The 19,844-nt window shown below is 31.7% G+C and overlaps 1 protein-coding gene across 2 annotated transcripts in view; it reads left to right on the top strand.

The window, feature by feature from the left end:
- Window positions 1-1,697: 1,697 nt before the first annotated feature.
- LOC113227651 overlaps window positions 1,698-19,844 on the top strand; it is a 100,764-nt gene continuing 82,617 nt past the window's right edge. For both annotated transcript variants that reach the window (XR_003310222.1, XM_026460617.1), the window contains exon 1: window positions 1,698-2,453. Coding sequence is in view for 1 of the 2 variants with exons in the window: in XM_026460617.1 (XP_026316402.1) it covers window positions 2,303-2,453 (151 nt within the window). In the remaining variant the exon portion in view is untranslated. The remainder of the gene's footprint in view (window positions 2,454-19,844) is intronic.

Here is a 19,844-nt window from a genome sequence, read left to right as displayed (position 1 = left end):
AGAAGTATCAAGTTTTTGATACTTCTACATAACATGTACAGAGTACATATTTAATGCGTGGATAGAAAATGACCATGCCATTGTAAATAATTATTTATAACAATCACCGTACAATCTTGTGTAATGAGTCCAGTAAATATGTTTGCAGAAAGCAAACTATCCCATGAGAACCAGTTTTTTTTTTATTTTGAAAAACGTGTGTGATTTTGTAGAATCGTGTTCTAATGCTTTACGTAACTAAAGAGTTAAGAACATTTTGTCTTTTGGCGGGTTTTTCTAGATTCGAACCGTGGTATGAATGAGAAAGAAACCTTTTGGATCCCTTTTGTTGAATTTATCTTTTTATTATATTTACGATTTACTAATCAACTAAGTGCCATTTTTCTACAAATTTTCAATAAGTTAATTAAATGGTCGTAGCGAAAATATATCATCTCTTTTATGTAGAGTCTTCAAGAATTATGAATTAACTTGTTGAATATTATTTGAGATATCGTAAACTCATTTACCATTTATTACTATTTAATTTCAAAATAAAAAAGACTGTAGTGTGGAAAGAAAACTCTGAACAGGAGTAATAAAAAATAAGAAAAATCAACAAAAAAAAATCGCATACGCAATGATTCGCTAGCTTGTAGTAGTAAGAATAAACGTGACTAACATTATGATAGAGGCCGCTGAAGAGCTGTAAAACATGAAACAACATAGATTGATTGAGCTGGTTCTTAAAGTTTAAATTTTTCGACCGCGATAAATAAAACGCGTGCATGTATTATTTACTTATTTTGTGACTCTACAATAAAAAATGGTGCATGAAATGACACTTTTTTATCATGGTTTGTATACTTTGCTTTAACTTACACTTTAATTTTTCTCTACAGTAAAAAATATGTAATGCATAAAGAGCAAATCTTCATACAATGGTTTTCACTTTATTCTACATGCCAATGAACCCAAAAACACCTTGCGTTGCACAAACTAAATGCCTATGGCAAAACCGCGGCCGTAAAACCGTTTTATTTACACGAACGTACAAACAAACCATTACCAAATTACTTGGAATAAAATTACACACGCGCTTACTCCTGTCACAGTATCCTATAACCCAAACCTAAACTCGCATTAAAACCAGCTTTACGAACGTCTATCTGCTGAACAAAGAGCCGTTAAAACCTCGCGAAAATCGTATCACGCGTATTAGTAGAACTGTGGTGGCAAGCTCAACGCCAAGTGAACGCTCTCCGTATAACAACCCCGAGTCTCTGGTCCCCATTCTTACGTCACCTCACCCCATATGAAATAAGAGATCCCATTGGCCAATTCAGTTTGGCGCGCTTTCTCAGTTCCAAAAGCTAAAGCTCGACCATTTTCCTTTTCATTCTGACTAAGACAGTTTGCAATCACGTTAAAGCGAGATGCATTTACTTTGCCGTTCACTATCCTTACTGTGATGTAACCGGTTTGAAAAGAGAGCGGTGTATACAACGAGCTTCATGTTCGAAGGGGATGGGAATATCTGTGTCACGGTTGTCTGTAGTGGTGAAGTGCGAAGGGAACGTGCTACCGTGCGTTTGACTATTTATAATCAAATAGGTTATGCTTGTGTGCTCGTGTGCTTACATTATGCACCGCACCAATACACATGTAGGAGCGTCGAGCGAAGCAATGATGTGCACGAAGTATTATCCCTTATTACACGATCCGCTTCCGCGCCGGCCGCACGTACAATAGTAGTCTGCCTGCCGATCTCTTTTGTAGCGCCGAGTGCTAAGTGCCCGTTTGTTTACATCACAGCGATGCATAGTGCGTTACTTAGCGCAATTGTGTCATCGACCGTTTGCCGGTTATCGCTAAATTATGAGTGAGTTCTGGACAATACTCATCTCGGAGATTTCGCATTAAAACTTTTGTATACTTTTGAGGTCGAATCGCCACTTTATGATCTCGATAGCGCCAAATAGAACTGTGAATTTTCTATGTCTTTAGACTCAGTGTGCCATTAAAAAGTGCTAAAATTGAACTTTTTCAATAAATTTTTGTAGACTTTTTATAAATTTTTGTAAGACTTTTACATCGAAATAAAATCTTGGTAAATGACCTATTCGGGAAAACATTACGATTTTACACTTTAATAAAATTGAAGTCCTTATAACCCATCATCCAAAAATAAAATTGATCCAGCCCTTGAAGAAGCCTAAGAAATATTGAAGAAAACCTTTACTGAAAAAGGCACCAAGTACGAAAAGTTTACGGCGAACTGACCGAGTTTCATCTGCAGAAAAAGAAATTATCAGAGACAAAGATGGCAATAGCCTTTAACCTACCGAGTGAAAGAGAAGCAACCGAGGAAAACTTTTCACGGTTGAACCGCCTCCTCGCTGAGCTGTACGAAGTTCTGTGCCACATCTTGGTCTCTCGGCAACCTGGCCAAGAAGCTCAAGAAAATCGTCGAGGTGAGTGCCCTCGAGACCCTAACACACCACCTTACCACTTAAGATGCAATTCGACCTACATCGTCAACTTGATGGTGGTTGTTGCCATCCTCAAAGTGTCTCTCACGTCATCACTCTTCAGTACCATCAGATAAGTGAAGATGGTTATAGATAAGTATCTAACGTTAACGGTGATACTGCAAAGCAGATCTGGACTGTTGTTAAGTATTTTTAAGTCCATTCGTAATTTGTAATCATTTTAATTACGCATATTGGAAGAGATGTGTCAAACTGCACTTAAATTGTAAATGGTGGTCTGTGTCAATCAAAATGAAAGGAATATATATTTTTTAACGTTTAATGTCCTTTCATTTTTGTTGGATATTTCAATTTCATTATTGTGCGCTTTACACTCTAGTTACTAGATACTTTTTGATTCCTTAATTTGAGTCAAATTCGACAAAAAGCCTCATGAAAACGTGGCGTTTTTTCACAAAACTTTATGATAAATTTAATTACCTGTGCGTAAAATAAATCCAATGTTTTTGTGCTTCTCAGTGCAAAATAATTTAAGTATGATGTAGTAATCTTACCAGGTTTATACAATGTAAGGATGTATTCAAACATTTAATATAATATGTCATATACATTTAGAATTTTGTTAAGTTTGATGTTTAGTTACATTTCCATTTGATCTCTTTTTGTTTATAAATTTTATTACTCAAAAGTAATTATGATTAGTTTAATTATAATTACCTTGTCTAGAGTTCTCGGGACAGTTAGCATTTAATTATTTTTGTTTTTTCGTACTAAACATAACTTTTATATTATGTGGATCTCAAATTGTATTTTAGTTCCAAATAATTTCGATAGTCATATAGGATTTTAGAACTTTTGTTGAGTTCTAAATAATTTGTTTAGACGCCAAATATTAGATAATGTGTACATGATACAAAATCATGCAGAAATAAATCGTTTCCGAATGGTGACACCATCCAAGTATAAAGCCTCCTTGGTACTAAATGATTTGTATTGATTTTTTTATAATTTAGTGTAACTATATACATATTATTAATCAACCGTAAAGTTATTTTTTATTTCAACCTATGTTTTGTCTAAAAGAACTTTTCACAAAGAAATTGTTCCCAATTTTTTTTATATATTTAGCTTATGATGTAGATTTATGATTTTGAAACTTGTAAATATTGCATTTAAATGTTTGTGATTTTTATATAAGCATTCTCAATTATAATATACAATTACATTAGTCCATAATTTTCAACTATTATTTACAATAATCGTATAATTAAGTACCCCATGTAATCCACTTTATCATACATATACCTACTAGACTGTGTTTTATGTATTATATTATAACTCATGTCTTTACAATTCAATTGGGATATTTTGAAATAAATACTTCTATGTAAGAATATTTTTTCTATTAATTTATAACCTTTCATTATTCATATTTTCTATTTTAAAATTTTATTTTTCCATTCATTTGATTCTATGATTAGTTAAATAATAACCGAGCATAGAAAACAACAGTAAATTAGCATATCATTTCACACTTAGTATTTTACCTAGAAAAAACGTACACAACTTCTATTATAACAAATGAGAATCCCCTGTATAACTTAAAAATAAACGAGCATAAATTTGAAATATAAACATACAGCAAAATAACGGGTAAATTCGTATATAAAGCACAGCGCACAGTTAAGTCAGCTAACTCATAAACAGTGTCAGAACTAGGCTCGTCAATCAAGTCGAAAATAGCCAAGTTTGTTTACATTCACTAATGTCAGGACATAGAACGGGCGAAACCAGAGTTTTCCAAACGTGTTTTAACAGGTGAGGGCACTTACCGACGAAAGCCTACCCTAGGCAATATAATTAATAATTTGTCATCGATAAGACTTATTAAACAATTTTTACAAAAAAAAATATATTTTCAAGTGTAAATAGATAATGCATGCAATGAGTCCTCCAACACATTTTTAATCGAATAATAATAATAGGTATTATTTAAAAGGATACATTTCTCAGATAACTACTTTCGCTTCCTAGATCAAGAAGTAAGTAGTTCAAGCTATTGACTTAAACTTGGCACGTTCTACTTCAGAGTTGAAGTCACGAACTTGTGCGGTGCAAGCAAAGAACTTTTAACGAGTCGCGTAAAATTTTTTTTGTTGTACTTAAATATAATAACTTTAAAATCCTATGATTTTACGCTGATATATTATTAGTGATTTCCCTCATTGGAAACAAATTGAGATGTTATTTATTTTTAGACAATCTTGTTGTAGGTTCTAAAAAAATTAAATACTTAAGAGATAGAGTAAAATCATATTTCATATGGAATGAAAATTTAGTCCGGTGTAAAAACATTGCTATGAGAAAATGTGCATTTACCGAATTTCAGATTCAAATAACTTTCGATAAATATTTAAATGAGACACACAATTAAATCTTAATTTATTGTAATGAAATGTAATTTATCTGAGAATACATCGTTATTTTGTCAAACTTTATTTTGTCATTTGACAAAATATATTTGTGTGAGATACCGATACCGAATTTATAATCAAAGACAAAATATGAACACAATTATATAATTTCCAGAATTATACTAAAGTTTGTTAAAATTTTTATTTTTTGCCATGCACTGAAATTAATAGACGCGAAAGTTTTACTACTTGGCCTAGACGTTGGCATTGGACTCGGAACATGGCATTGAAAGCGAAATCTGATCGTACCCGTACCAGAGTGCAGGATGAAATCGAAATCTAGATTTGTGTCCGAATATCTTTGTAAAGAATAACAGCAAGTACTCTCTACTCTAACCTAACCTTTTGATTAAAATATAACATTTTATGTTAGCGAGATCTAACATAAAATATAACATTTTATGTTAGCGAGATCTAACAAAATTAAATTCGGAAAATATTTACGTAGATATTTTGAAATATTTCTAGTTAAAGTAACTTACGCAATTTACATAAAGTAAGATATTACGTTAATTATTACGGGTAAAATTTTAGTTTATTTGCACAGGAATTAAATGTATTATGTTTCAAAAATGAAACATTTCTCTGTAGTTATTCATCTGACTTATTGTTAAGGAACCAAAAAGTACTTTTGTAGTGCTTTTACTTGTATTTTAAATAATGTTTTTAATTTCAGTGGTTTTTAACAGGCAAAACTTGAAAAATGCCTAAACTAGGCATTACGTTCCAAACTAGAATAAGACCATTCACTTAGAAACATTTCTTTTTTAATTGTCCCAAACTCACAATAAAAAAACATAAAATAAGAATACAATATAAAATTAAAAAACCGAGTACAATACATAATCTCCAGCAACTTCAAGTCGTAGGTAATTAACGTAAAAAATTCAAGTTATAATTAAAGATACGCTTTCAAGGATTTGTGACATTTTTGATCACAGTCGAAGTGGAAAGTGACGGTTGAACGATTCAAATTGTCATTAAGCTTTTTTCAGACACTCAAAAGTCCACAATATTCATTGTTGATCATCATTCTCACTTTTTTATTAGCTATTCAACGAAAGAAGCTCAGTATTTTTTTTAATTAAAAATGTGTTTGTTTTAAAAGAATATACCCAAAAGTTTTTTCTTACAACGCATTATCAAACGCCACGACGAAATCGAGAAGTCACTAAAACTAATAAAAATACTTAATAAAATGTGTTAATATAATGGTCATAATTTTAACTGCCGAAAGTGTTTGTGACGTAACACACCCTTGCTTTCAAAAAATACCACAAGTACTTAGTTTTGTTATTTTAATGCAAAACTAGTCACACCGGCAACAAGCAATTACTTTCCAAGTAATAAAACACATTAACTGTGAGTCGGTATGTTAATCAGCTGAATTCGTGAACAAAATTAGCACGTTGCCAAGGGTTACACAGTTTCACATTGTTAAACTACTGCCTTTGCTTCTTTAACATGGAAACGTCAAGAAATTATTTAATTTTAAGTTTACAATTCAAATTTTATTTTAAGGTGTAAATATCATTACGAAAATAACTAATTCAATATATAATCTTAGAGCTTTGAAGAAAGATACCAAAACAAGTAAAATTAATGCAAAAACGGTAAACCCACATTTAATCATGTTGTTAAAAGCGATACCATATTTGCGGTTTCACTTATTTACACTATATTGTTTATTAGTATTATATTTCCCGTTGCGTATAATAAATAGGTAATTATTGCACAACATTTATAGGTTGGTTTAGTTTATCTCACTCAACATTACAAATTTCATACAAACACAATTACATGTCATTTTATACTACTCTCCGAAAAGTTATCGTCAGTTTACAAAATAATGAGAATAATAATTATAAGAATATTATTCTAATAATTATTATTAGAATAATAATAAGTCACAGTAGTCAAGATAATTAATGAAAACTAATTGAATAAAACTAACAATGTCAGGTGTAACTACAATAATACAGGAAATGTAAATATGGATTCTTAATAACTAATAAATGTAAATTAAAATATAATAATGTATGGTAATTGTCAAATTCAATAATAAATAGCACATTTTAATTGTATATATTTATTAAGTGCGCTACATGTATTACAATTTCAATTTAACATGCTAAGTTTCAACCCTTGAGAACTAGTAGTGGTTTTGTCACTAAACTGTTGACGCTGTTTTTCTCTGTAGCAGCAGATATGGATCCTAGTATGGAAGAGAGCTATAATAATATATTCTACAGGTGCCGTCCCAAACAGGTGCCCTTTTTTCTTTTTCTTTTTTGGGACAGGTCCAGACAAGTTCAATAGAGCTTTGTCTGTGTTTGCTCCTAGTCCACGATTGGTATATTTTGATCCTTTTTTTTTCAATCCGACGTCGAAGGTTGTGGAACGAATGATAATTTATTGCAACGACTCTTGAATTTAAGAGAGTTTAGGATTTTTATTTTGATTGGAATTAGAATGTAGTTTTTTTATCTTACTGTTGTTGTTAATCTTCGTCTGTTGAATACCCAGTAGCACATTCTTTATAATATTTGGGTTGTCGATAAAAAGGTAATTCGAATAGATTTTAATATGTAGATACATTTTTGTTTTAAATTTGCATTGAGTTTCTTTCCACACTAATATATGTGCGGTGCATTATTTTTTTACATTTGTGAGCATTTTGTTCGCATAATTTTATCTTAAAGACAAACTACATTCACTCAAAGATGACCACAATTTTTATAATTAGTTTTATATGCAGTGAATGTCCACTAAAGAGTTTGAAAAAAAGATGAATTTCACCTATTTCACGGTCCATAGACTCTGTTCAGAGTTCAATGGCAGCGCCTTACTTTTGTTACAAGTTTAGATTATGAAGTCAACACAAAACATTGATCTTTGACCCCAAATATAATATCATGTGGAATTACTGTGCCCTTTAAAATAAAATTGTTTTGATTATCATGCACGTAGGCCAGACATTAAAATTAACAAACTTTTATTAGGATTATTTTTGAATAAAACTATTACAAATTGGATTAGTTTCTGTTAGAAAAGTATCTCCTCGTATTTTGTGTAGTTACCATTACTTCGTAATATAAAATACATACACTCAGCTGCAAGAGAGCCACTGTGGAACAGTTATTTTTTAATCGAATGACGACACGGCGTTATTCACTTGAAAATCATGTATGTCTTAAATATTTACAATAATGAATAAATAATTACAAAATATTACAAAACCATTAGGTATTCACATTCCTCCTTTTACTCGTAAATATTTGCTCTTAAATAAGGGATGCAATTTTATACCATTTGAATATTGTGTTTGCGTGTATCTACTCAAAGCAAAAAAGGAGCTACGACGTCGACTGGTCAAAGTACTCAAAATCTAATTAGAAAATAGGTAGGTACTTTCATATCAGAATCATAATCTTATTGTAAAAAGTAACTAATATGACTATATAAATATTGTATATATTTTTTTTTCAAACGCAAGTAAAAGTCAAACATTTCAAAGTAGTTAAAGCACGTGTGACCAATTATTGAGAACAAAGGCCCTCTGTCGACCTATTGTCCGAGCTGATACAATGTCGCCTAGAGCATGGTATAACTTAGAAACGTATCTGTAGTTGGTTCGTATTATTGAACCGATCAAGTATAAAATCGTTTTTAATATCACTTTTCCTTTATACTTTTTTAATAATGACCCGACTTCCACGAATATGAAATTTTGCTAAAATAAGAAATTCACAACATTTTTAAGTTTGAGGTTATTAATATCATTGTTTTCTGAGTGGATTCTCAAATTGATTTCACTGTAGTCTTGATCATAATTTCAAAGGTAAATGAAGTATGAACAATATATTTCAGGTTATATTGCACTCGAATGGAAAATAAAGAAAACTACTATGGCACTAGAAGTACCACGCATATCCGGTACATTAGTACCTTTTAAATGTTTTAGTTAAGAGATATAGGAGCTACACCGACAACAATAATTGAATAAATAATTTTAGGTAATTAAGTAAAAATTAAAAATATTTTATGTTCTTGATAAATTAATCATATTGGAAAACTAAATCCCCGTATGACGTCCCTTAAGCCTTATTCATGCCTATTATGATCGTGGGAAATTGTTACGCTTCATTGCCTGAGAAAAGCATCATAATACTGTATTATACTTTATTATAGTCCACATTATGCTTTAAATTTTGTTTATAGTCAATTAAGAACATTGTTTGAAATCTTAAACGGGTACAATTTTAAGAATTATACATTCTTGTTAAAAGCATTTTTCTACAATGTCATTTTAGAAGCCATAAAGGTAACAATCAAAGTAAAACTTCATAGAAATGTTAATTGGTACTTAAAAGGTACATTTAGAGAGGTTTACTTTAACAAAACTGGTAGACAAGGTAGATAACAAAGATTACTTTCATATGGGAACATAGTTCTTCTTTTCTAAGTTCACCCTCGCACGTAGGTACGAACACATAACATGAGAAAAACGGGCCTAGCGCAAAACTACGACCAAGTAGATGTTCGTCGTCCGTCGGCTTTACTGGCAACAAAGAAGAACTTAAATAAAAGTGTCTTGCAACAAACTATGATATTATATAGTAATAATATGTAAATCTACAGTATCATACTTGATTATTGGCATGTAATTTATAAAAACTCCATAATCCGTTGCCGCAAAAGGACTAAATATAATAAGACTAAAAATACTAAAGGAGTAAATAGTTAAAACGATAGATTATTGCTTGCCTACTTAATACGTTGAACTTACTAAATTTTCATATACGACGAGCTTTAGACAAAATAAATCACATGTGGTAGATTCAATAGATTTTCAATTATGAGGGCTCGGAAATTGACAAGATTATCATAATATAACACAGCCTTTGCCTTTTCCTTGTAAACATTATATCATCTCCGCCGTGTATAAATATGGCTGAATTCTACACTTTGCGAAATACATTTTATGTGTAAAGCAACTCTAACATGGACAATTAGAGGCGACATCGACATCGGTACATAAAAAACATGCCTATTTAAGATTTAACTATTGATTCTCGAGTTGAAAATTAATAATCTATTTCCAAATGACTTTTTTATGATACCGAGTGACGGGACGAACAAGTCGTGCACCTGGTGGTAAGCGACACGCCTGTTCACATATTTGCAGTACCACTCTGAGCTTTATTTAAATCGCATATATTTGAGTGACATTGCCACTGCGCCTGTCACCCTGATACATAAATTGACAAGATCCTCCTGTAATTTCACCAGCATCCTTACCCAAATTCTCCAGTAATTTTCACTTTACTGCTTAACAGCAGAAGTAGGTAAGGTGGCAGTACTTCCCTGGCCGAACTCTTTCACTGGGAGCTCTACTGCTACTAAAGTTCTTTCTTTGCATATAAAGCGTAAAGTGCTTAACAATAAAACGTATGAATTTTTTTACATAAATTAATATTTCTAAAATTACCAGATATTTAAACGGTTAACGCAACTGCTGGAATTTCTGAAACTAAATCGATTGTTGTTGAATTTATTGAAATATTAAAACCTTTTGAAACACAAAATTCAACAACAATGTTAATTCATAGTTAACTTGAACAGATGCGCAAAAACCAAATTTCTAAGAAACAATTACGCCGTGCTTTATTACAATTATGGGATCTTCTTATTCATCACTGTATGTGGTTAAAATTTATAGCTTACCTCGCCTTCCATAAAAAAATAATTATGACTAATTAGTGGAATTGGTTATCCCGAAATAAGATTTGATGTTCTTTTTTAAATTAGAATGAAATATGAAACCCTCGTATTATTATTATTTATGTAGTGGTACATGGTCAAGAGCACGCCAAGCTTTACACTTAAATCCAACTCTATGCCGCTTACGATAAGTACGGTCCAAAGTACAAAGAGTCGAGCTTAATGTGCTCTTGACTGTACAAGACTGTTGTATTTTCTTCTTTTACTCAAAACATTATTATAACAGGAAAATGCTAACAAACTAGATGCTATGACGAATTAATAATATACAAGAGGTTAGAGTAGTGTGGCGTACCGTTGGGTAAAATAAAATATTATGAAACTACAAAAGGTCAAGTCTATAAGGTTAGGAAAGTGTCCACGACTTTGAAATTACGTAATTAGTAATTAAGAGTCATATCGAGTTTTTAGGGTTTCCCTATTGTTACAAAAATGAAATGGAATCATTTTTAGGATTTAAATAGCGTATGTTTGTTTTTTCAAACAAACCAATGTTTCGGGCCCTTTACAGATCTCATAGTCACAGCTGACTCAGTCAATCAATAGTTTAATTTTCTATTCAAGAGTCAGTAATAAAATTTACATTCCATACATTCGGTTGTCGTTATAATACATATGGGAGGTAAAGGTAAGGATTTTTTTTTAATGTCTGACGCTAGAAGCTATCCTATCCCACTTTCCCTTTTAATTACGCTCTGTTTTGGAAAATTCATTTTTTGTTTAAGAAACGAACGCCAGGGTCACATTTGTCAGCCGTAAGTATAAGACCTGTCGGTTTGTTTGAAAAAACAAATACACACGATTCAGATAGAATAGCGAAAACCTAATAGGCCGATATCTACTTTTTTTCTTTGCACTGCCCGAATACGCAAATACTGGCACTTTGAGACGCCATCTAATACAAAATTAAATGCTACAATAAGTTTGTCTACAACGAAAGCTTTGACTAGGAATATTTCGGAATTCAAGGAGACTAATCATAAATTCTAATGAACGTAATGTATAAAAGCCACCAATTAAAACTAATGCCGTGGCATTATGGCATAACACTGGTGTCCAATTTCGGCAGTAAAAACTTAGACGTTTTTAAGACCGTTAACAGTCGAAAAACTAAAATAAGGAGAAAAATAAATACATATATACAGATTACATGTTGTAATTTTAATTTCTTAAAGATTCTCGCAAAATTACACTTGTCCTCTTATTTTTTTACTTGTCTGTGAAAATTTCACCTCTCATATATAACCATTTACAATTTTTTTGTTTCAGGTAAATAAACATTATTATGTTTCTTGTAAGATTAACACAACACAAGGCAAGTAAATTTTTGTTTCATATTATCTCTTTGGAGCCATAAACATATATATATAATTTTCAAATTATGCCAAATGATAAGGGTCAATAAACTTTTTCGTTGTCTTGCTCTTACTTAATCTGATCATAACGCATTTATTTTCTAGACAATAATAAACTCTAAAACAAATTCAACCTTATATTTAAAAGAATAACGCCCATCGTTTTGTGGTTGAGAGAATTTGTGTTTGTTAAAGCTATGTGATCGATCAAACCTGAGTATTATTATGTGTCAGATTAACTTTCGGATCGAAGTTATAGAGGTAATTTGACACGATCTCTAGCTGCCGATAGTATCTGATAAAAACCGGCGAAGTGTGTGTCGGAACACCAATAATGAAGAGTTTATTTATGATTATTTATAAAGATTTCAACGTACATATATTAGATTCTAATATTGAGACAAAATAATATTACACATGTCGTTATAAACTTTGTTGAGAAGAAAATAATTTCTTGGAAGTATCATACGACAATAAGGCTGTTAACGCACACAATAGAAGTTAGAAGCGACCGGAACGAAACCGTAAATCATTTGCAAACCAACTTTGTAGTATAGTTCCAATAGACAATATCTGATGTTGCATTTGATCATGTTTCATTTAGAAAAATATCACTATTAGAAGCTGAGACTTTAATCAAACTGCAGGAAGGTAGAAAATGCGTTGGTTAACAGGTATTACCAGAAGCAAAATAACTTGGTAATATAACAACAAAAATAAGAAGGTAAAAGCTTAGTAAGAAAACGTATACAAAGCCTTATGGGCGTTCCGCTTCATTTAGCAAAAGTATATCGAATTCATCTCGTATAGCGTCTGCTTGGTACATGTTTTTACTAAAATTTGTCCTAGGACTTAATGGTGGCACTCTAAGCTCACATTTTATACTTGATGGTACTACGGTTGCTTACACTTGCTTAAGATAAATTGTCACTTTGTCGTTTTGTATTATTGTAGAAGTTTTTGTTGTTGGATTCATATTCTTTTCTAACGATTTAGGAAAATATTTTATGACGTCCTACCCCAGGTACCTACACGTAATAAGAATAGTTTTAAGTCAGCTACTTCCTTTTCTTCCTTGTCTGTAGAGTATTAAAAGCATCTATTGTTTTGTTGTAACATTTATTTATCTCTTTATGCACTTATTATGCAGAAGTAATGGATGGGACATTTACAAATAGTCACGACTTTACAAATGTTGTGATGTGACATTCAAATTATCGACAACGATGATACGCCATTGAGGCACACACTTATTCTTTTTCGGTCGCGGTTTGCTTTTTAGAACATGACTATTTAATTATTGTAAATACTTATAATAATTAAACAGTTATGTTTATTACAACTAAAAATTAAGTTTAATTTGATTTTCTTCAGGTAATAATCTAATTAAAATCTTTCTAAATTTCAAAGTTTTCGCTAATGCGTCAAAAGTATATCAGTGCATTAATTTGTTTTTAAGTCATTTATTGGCACATATTTTTTTAATTACAGAATCTTAATCGTCTTTTCGATAACAGCAATCAGTCTAAAATTGCTATTAAAACCGTCTAAAAAGCTACCATTACGATGATACCATCACTTTAGACATTATGACACCATAAGTGACCACTAAAACATTTGTAAATCATTTTCCATTCGTTAAAAAGCTTCCATCAATCGATTATGGCTATAAGGCCATTATAGCACGTGGTCACGATTTAGACGACTCTGGCTGACTCTTTCATTTCATTGCAGTGTTTGCTACAGCTTTTTTAAACGACCACGCAGGAGCCGATAGTATGATAATGTTATTGAAATTTTTATTTGGTTCTATTTTAAATTTGTTAAATTTTGTTAAAATTTGTGTTTGTTTTAAAATCGTTAGTTTAAATTTTTTTTTTGGAATTTTACAATGTGTCTTCATATAAATTCATTGATGGTCGAAAGATGAAGAACACCATTTGCATTTGGCTGTCCCTTTACCTTTGAATCCGGAAAAAAGCAAGCGGATGAAGTGGTGGTTAAGTGGGTACTTAACCACCTCTTCTTCTTCTCTCTTGGGTGCCTTTTGTGTGAAGAAGCCTACCTGAGTAGGTAGGCTTCTTCAGACAAAGGGCACCCACCATTTGTAACTCATCTAGCAGGATACTAATAGCGGACAGCCTTTAACACTTAAAAGTAACGTTCGTAATTCAAACGTAAACCACACTCAATGCGCCTGCGCATCGTCACCGTGACAGAGAGCAATAACGGCGGCGTCGATTGTAAAATGGGTTATAATTTTTATATCCAGTTAATGGACGACAACACATGTAGATAAACTGCAGTTCACGTGTTTTGTACATCGGACTATAATAATACTTTTATAATAACAGTATTAAGCTTAGACAACTTACCTACTATGAGATACTGTGCCATGTTATTGTATTATTTCTTAGTATTTTTACATCGAACATCATTATGTCTCATTGTGTTACTAAAACTAAAAACAATAGCCAATCGCCTTGACAGTCAAGCTTCAACAAGAGTAAACTTGCGCAAACCAAATACGCATTTGTATGTACGATGTTTGTATGGAAAAACGGTATCCTATGCAAGTCACTTGCATACTTGACTTGCGCGAGTTTACTCCCGGTGAAGCTTGACCGTGCTGCCTGGCTTTAAGTTTCAAGATATACGAACTCTGTAAGCCTGCTGTTGTGTTACTAAATAAATCATAATTCTAAACTTAGAGACAGAGGCACAACTAAATCGCAAGGAATTACGTTACACAAAGTAAGATCTAACTCGCTTAAACCTTGGTCGTAAAGTCACGCTGGTATTACACAAAGAGATTTTCATACAGCAATAATTTTACCAAATGACATGCTATGTGGCTAAGTTTCATACAAAAATACTCACAAGAAATATGAGGTTATCATTTTTAAATCAAAATTAAATCAATTTTAACAAAATGCGCTACAGTACTACTAATATTAGATTTACTCCCATCTGATCCCCAAAACTGATTTACCGCCAATTTAAAATTGCAACTGATCCTTTTTTTGTGACAGGTCTGCATGCAAATGCAAAAAAGCAGGCAATTGGCAAATTACAAATCACTAATACCATAAATCAGTGTTGGGCAATATTTAATATCTAATTTAATATTATGATTGTCACCTATAAAGATATATATTTTCTTGATAAGATAGACACATTTTCTTGTACTTTTACGTGTACCACAGTACCTACCAAAAATAAACTTGGAAGTACCAGGATATCAGGTGGGAACAAAAGATTAATATTTATTCTTGGACCACTGCATTGGGGATCCGATGGGAATAGGAATTATTTTAAAATAAAACTGATCCCCCAGGGGATCGGTTTTATGGGATCAGATGAGAATACGTCTAATATTACAAAGAAGCTTCAACAACAATCTTGAAAAAGCATGTGAGTACAATATATGAGTAAAATACACATTTATGGCTTGTTTGTAACTGTCGAAGTAAAAGCTTAAATTTATTTTATTAATTCACACAGCAATCCATAGGGCTTGGTTACATTGTGACTTTGCCGAGTACCTATAAATCATTTTTTTTAAGAGGTACATTTCACTATCTAACAGGTAATATAGATGCTAATTTGTTACTGTACGGTGTAACACGCAGCTCTGTTAAGTGGCATAACGTACTTCATCTAGCAACAACGAATAAACTAGCGGTTAACTTTTGATTTATTAACCCATTGCGTATCGTGGACCTACCATGGTAAATGTGTGATCAATTTGACACCGACTAAGTGTCGCTCAAATGAACCAAGATAACCGTTGAAGAATATTGCGCTAAGAATATTTTTAAATGGATTTTACTATTTGTGAATTGAAATATGGTACGTTCTTAAAAGCTTTATGGTTTTCGATAGTTCTCTAATGGCTTCATTGCACATCGTAAACTTGTGGACTTTCAGCAAATAAATACTATTGCGGTGATAGCTCTCGTAAAAATTCTTAGAATATCAACAAATAAAGAACAAATTTCTTAATATGCATATACTTTTCATAAAGTTTAAGACTAAGCTAGACAGTGAAATTTAACTTTAACCGTTTTATAATTTTTTTAAATGGTTTAATGGAGGTCTAAGGTTAGGTGTCCAAAATGCCAAGGTGGTTCTCCTCCGTATGGCTATGCAAATACATTGAATTCGTTAATGTTTTTAATATGATTTAGTAAAATCAACAGGCACCCCACGTATGATTTTGACCCTGATTCCGGTACTATTTGATTTTATAATCTATCCGCTAAGGTCAACAACGGAATAGACAGTCTTTTTTGCACATTTGAGACCGACAAAACCGTATCATGTGGCATGATGATTGAATTGTAACAAAAAATAAATTTTAGATTGAATTCGTTTAGTGTAATTTTAGTGATTTATTCAAGATTACTCTTAGCCAAAATTGTATTTCTTGCACCCTGAAAAGGAGCAACGTCAGCTGGGCGTAATCTCTTTGCATTGCGAACGACTATTGCTTTAGCGAATTTTTCTTTACCATTACATCTTTATTTTCATTGAACGCCTCTTAATTACATTAACAACGCACACACTCATAGTCCGCACTTGGGAAACCCTGTACGGGCGCTATGGAAATACACATAAACAACCACAAATTACACCCATACACAAGAGAGAAGTAAATCAAGACGTATAAATATTTTTCTCGACCCGGGAATCGAACCCGGGATTTCTGCGTGACAGTCCAGCGTGATAACCATTTGGCCACGGAGTTTTCTGACTAATTGTGGTTAATTTCACATAGATCATTTTCACAATAATGTTTACCATGTAATGTAAACGAGTATAAACATGTAACGTGTGATCCTCGACTCTAAAGGAACCATTAGATGCAACAATATTATATTACACTGGTTTTACAAGACCGGCGCGTGCGATGATCAAATCTACCATTGGTTATATATAATGTAAGCATGACGGTTCGGGCTGTCTAGCAATGCCTCTCTACGTTATCGATTTTACACTGAAAGACTACAAAATATGATCAAAATAATTTGGTACATTTAGATCACTAATGGTTTGACATACTAAAGATAAACATTTTTTCTTACGATTTGATAAAAGTTGCATTATTTTTCAGTTTAAAATATAACAATTACAGTTCTATCATCAGTTATCATCTATCAGTTATCAATGACAAATAATATTCATCCCTTATATGTAACCTACAAGTTACGAAGTCAAGATGCTAGTATCGATACATGTATGTGTAGTAAACAAAACATCACTACACGTTTCCAGTTTGTCGTATCAGACAAACGGTCTTGTGGTGTACGGAAAATATAATATTATGCGGTCTGTAAATGGTAAGAAGTTGTAACCGGACCATGGCGTTGAAAGTTAATCTAATATTGAAATAGATTTATCATTATTCGTTTTTGTAATGTTATAGTAGTAGTCTGTAATTTTTAAAGTTTTATATTGTTTTTTTATTTTTAGTTGTGTTACTTTAACGCTATTGCCGATGTTACTTGCTACATTCTTAAAAAAATGCAAGGAAATGTAGGTATAGTTTGCAACCAGGTACGTTGAAAGGTACGTAAATGGTTTGAGCATTAGAAAAGCCGTGAGTTAGTTTTATTATTTTTGTTGAGAGTAAAACTTTCGAAATAAGTTTTTATTTTTCAGATAGTGGTATTGTATTTTTCTACTTATGCACTTAGAATCCTGTAATCGAATTGTTTGAGCCCAGGATAAGGTATTGTTACTTGTGTTGCTTGGCACCGTTGGCACCTCTTGTAAATTTTAATTCATTCCTTTTTGAGTTCCTATTCAATCAGCCATAATACATTTTATTCCTTATCTCTACAGCGCCCTCGAATGATATTAAATTTCTATAATATTATCGAGTGTGCCTCTGTTTGGTTTCCTCTGATAACAATAGTTCCAATTTACACGTACTTTGTATTTAATTTTAAAGAGCAGAACTCTTTTTGTGTTTTGACCTAAAACTTTTTTTTTTGTGTTTATGAGAAACCATTATACTTTCTTATAATTAATTTATCAACACGTGTTTGTGCTCTTGGAAGAGGCTGTCAGCTCGTTGTTAACATAATTATTTATTTTGTAAGAAACGTCTACGATTTCTGCAAACCTCCAAATATATTTTCATCAAAATATTTGTCTGCATCGAGTTAACGTTTAATGTATCGCAAATACGCAATAAAGATTAAAAATTAATCCTTAGTTGCGGAAATGAATTAGTCATCTAATAAATTACGAATTGGTATTAGTACAACTATTTTCTCATAATATATTATGAGAAACACAACATAAAGTGAATCATTGCGGTTTCACAAAATAAACAAGTCACTTGACCTTTACTGGTCTCCAATATAACGCAATACTATGTCCTTATCTAAAATGCATGTACGTGCATATGCGTAGTAGTAGTGAGTAGTAAAATTATCAGCCTCGAATGGTACAATTATTATTATAAATACGTACCTACTTATTTTAAACATATACTTATAGCTCTCTATGGCATCAGTTTAACATAATTATAAAAGTTTGCCTATTTTAATATCATAATTAATTACTTTCGTCATACGTGACTTAAATGTCTCCGATGACAACAATATTAAATCGTCGTTTAACAAACAATATCGCTCAAATCGAACATTAGTTTTTAAGCGTCATTTGAGCGTCACTTATTTCAAAATAAAAAGTGAATTATTTATAAAAATTATATATTCAACACAAAATAAATATTAGTTACCCATAAATAAAGCATCTGTTACTTACTGTTGGCGAGACGCTCGGCTAGTTGGATATTGGATAGTCGTCTTGAATCCAGGATTTTACAATGACAACTCAACAAAATAAAAAGTAAAAAATAATACAAATTTATAAGAAAGAAACTATAAATTATAACAAAAAGTATATGCTGCAAAAAAAAGTTATATTATGAAGTTTTTTCAATATTCCCCAAAATTATTATTCCATACAAATAATATATTAAACTATGGGTATTTAATTACATTGTGCTTCGCGAAGAATTTTTGTACATTTAAACCCGAGTACCTACTACCCACTTGGTTTTCCACATTACTTGGTATTAATATTTATGTAATCATACTTGATTTAATTATCTACGGTACGTAAACATATTACAAATTAATAGCCATACAAAGATAATATTTACATATTTAATTTGAACATCGGATAGCCGGTATTTTATAATACTTACAAATGTTTTCAAATTACATGAGAAGCAAGAAAACTTCTATGATGTGGTTGAATATGTATCCATTAATGTATTTTCGTTATCGCTCTTCTCACTAGAACTCATTTTCGAAAATACGAAAAAAAGGAAAGAACAAAAGAATACCAAACACTTTAGTTTACTTCACCACCATTTTCTTTTTTTTTAACGGAAGCGTAGGGTACGGGTAGGTATTTTTAATTCTCGCAATTACGAAGACTCGACAGTTTGCTGTATGAGAGTTTGCCTGTTTACATAGTTCATTGTTAGTTGTTGTTGTTGTTAGTTCATATAAATTTAAAAGCTTAAAACAGCGGACAGTCTTGGATTTTCTTACTTACCTTGCAGGCCTTGGCCGGGAAGAAGTCGCACGGTCCAAAGATGACAATTTTTAAAAATAATGCAAACATTTCCGAGCGTTTTTGAGAAAATAATATAAACATAGAAACGATTACAATAGGATTTTTTGATTTGCATTCTTAATTTTATCCTCTTTTTAAATTCTAGAGACGTGATTTTG

This window comes from Hyposmocoma kahamanoa, unplaced genomic scaffold, assembly GCF_003589595.1.
Source record: "Hyposmocoma kahamanoa isolate Upper Pololo Valley unplaced genomic scaffold, ASM358959v1 100021, whole genome shotgun sequence".
NCBI classification, from domain to species: domain Eukaryota; kingdom Metazoa; phylum Arthropoda; class Insecta; order Lepidoptera; family Cosmopterigidae; genus Hyposmocoma; species Hyposmocoma kahamanoa.
Note: the sequence above shows the minus strand (reverse complement) of the source record. Positions and strands in the feature narration are given on the sequence as shown.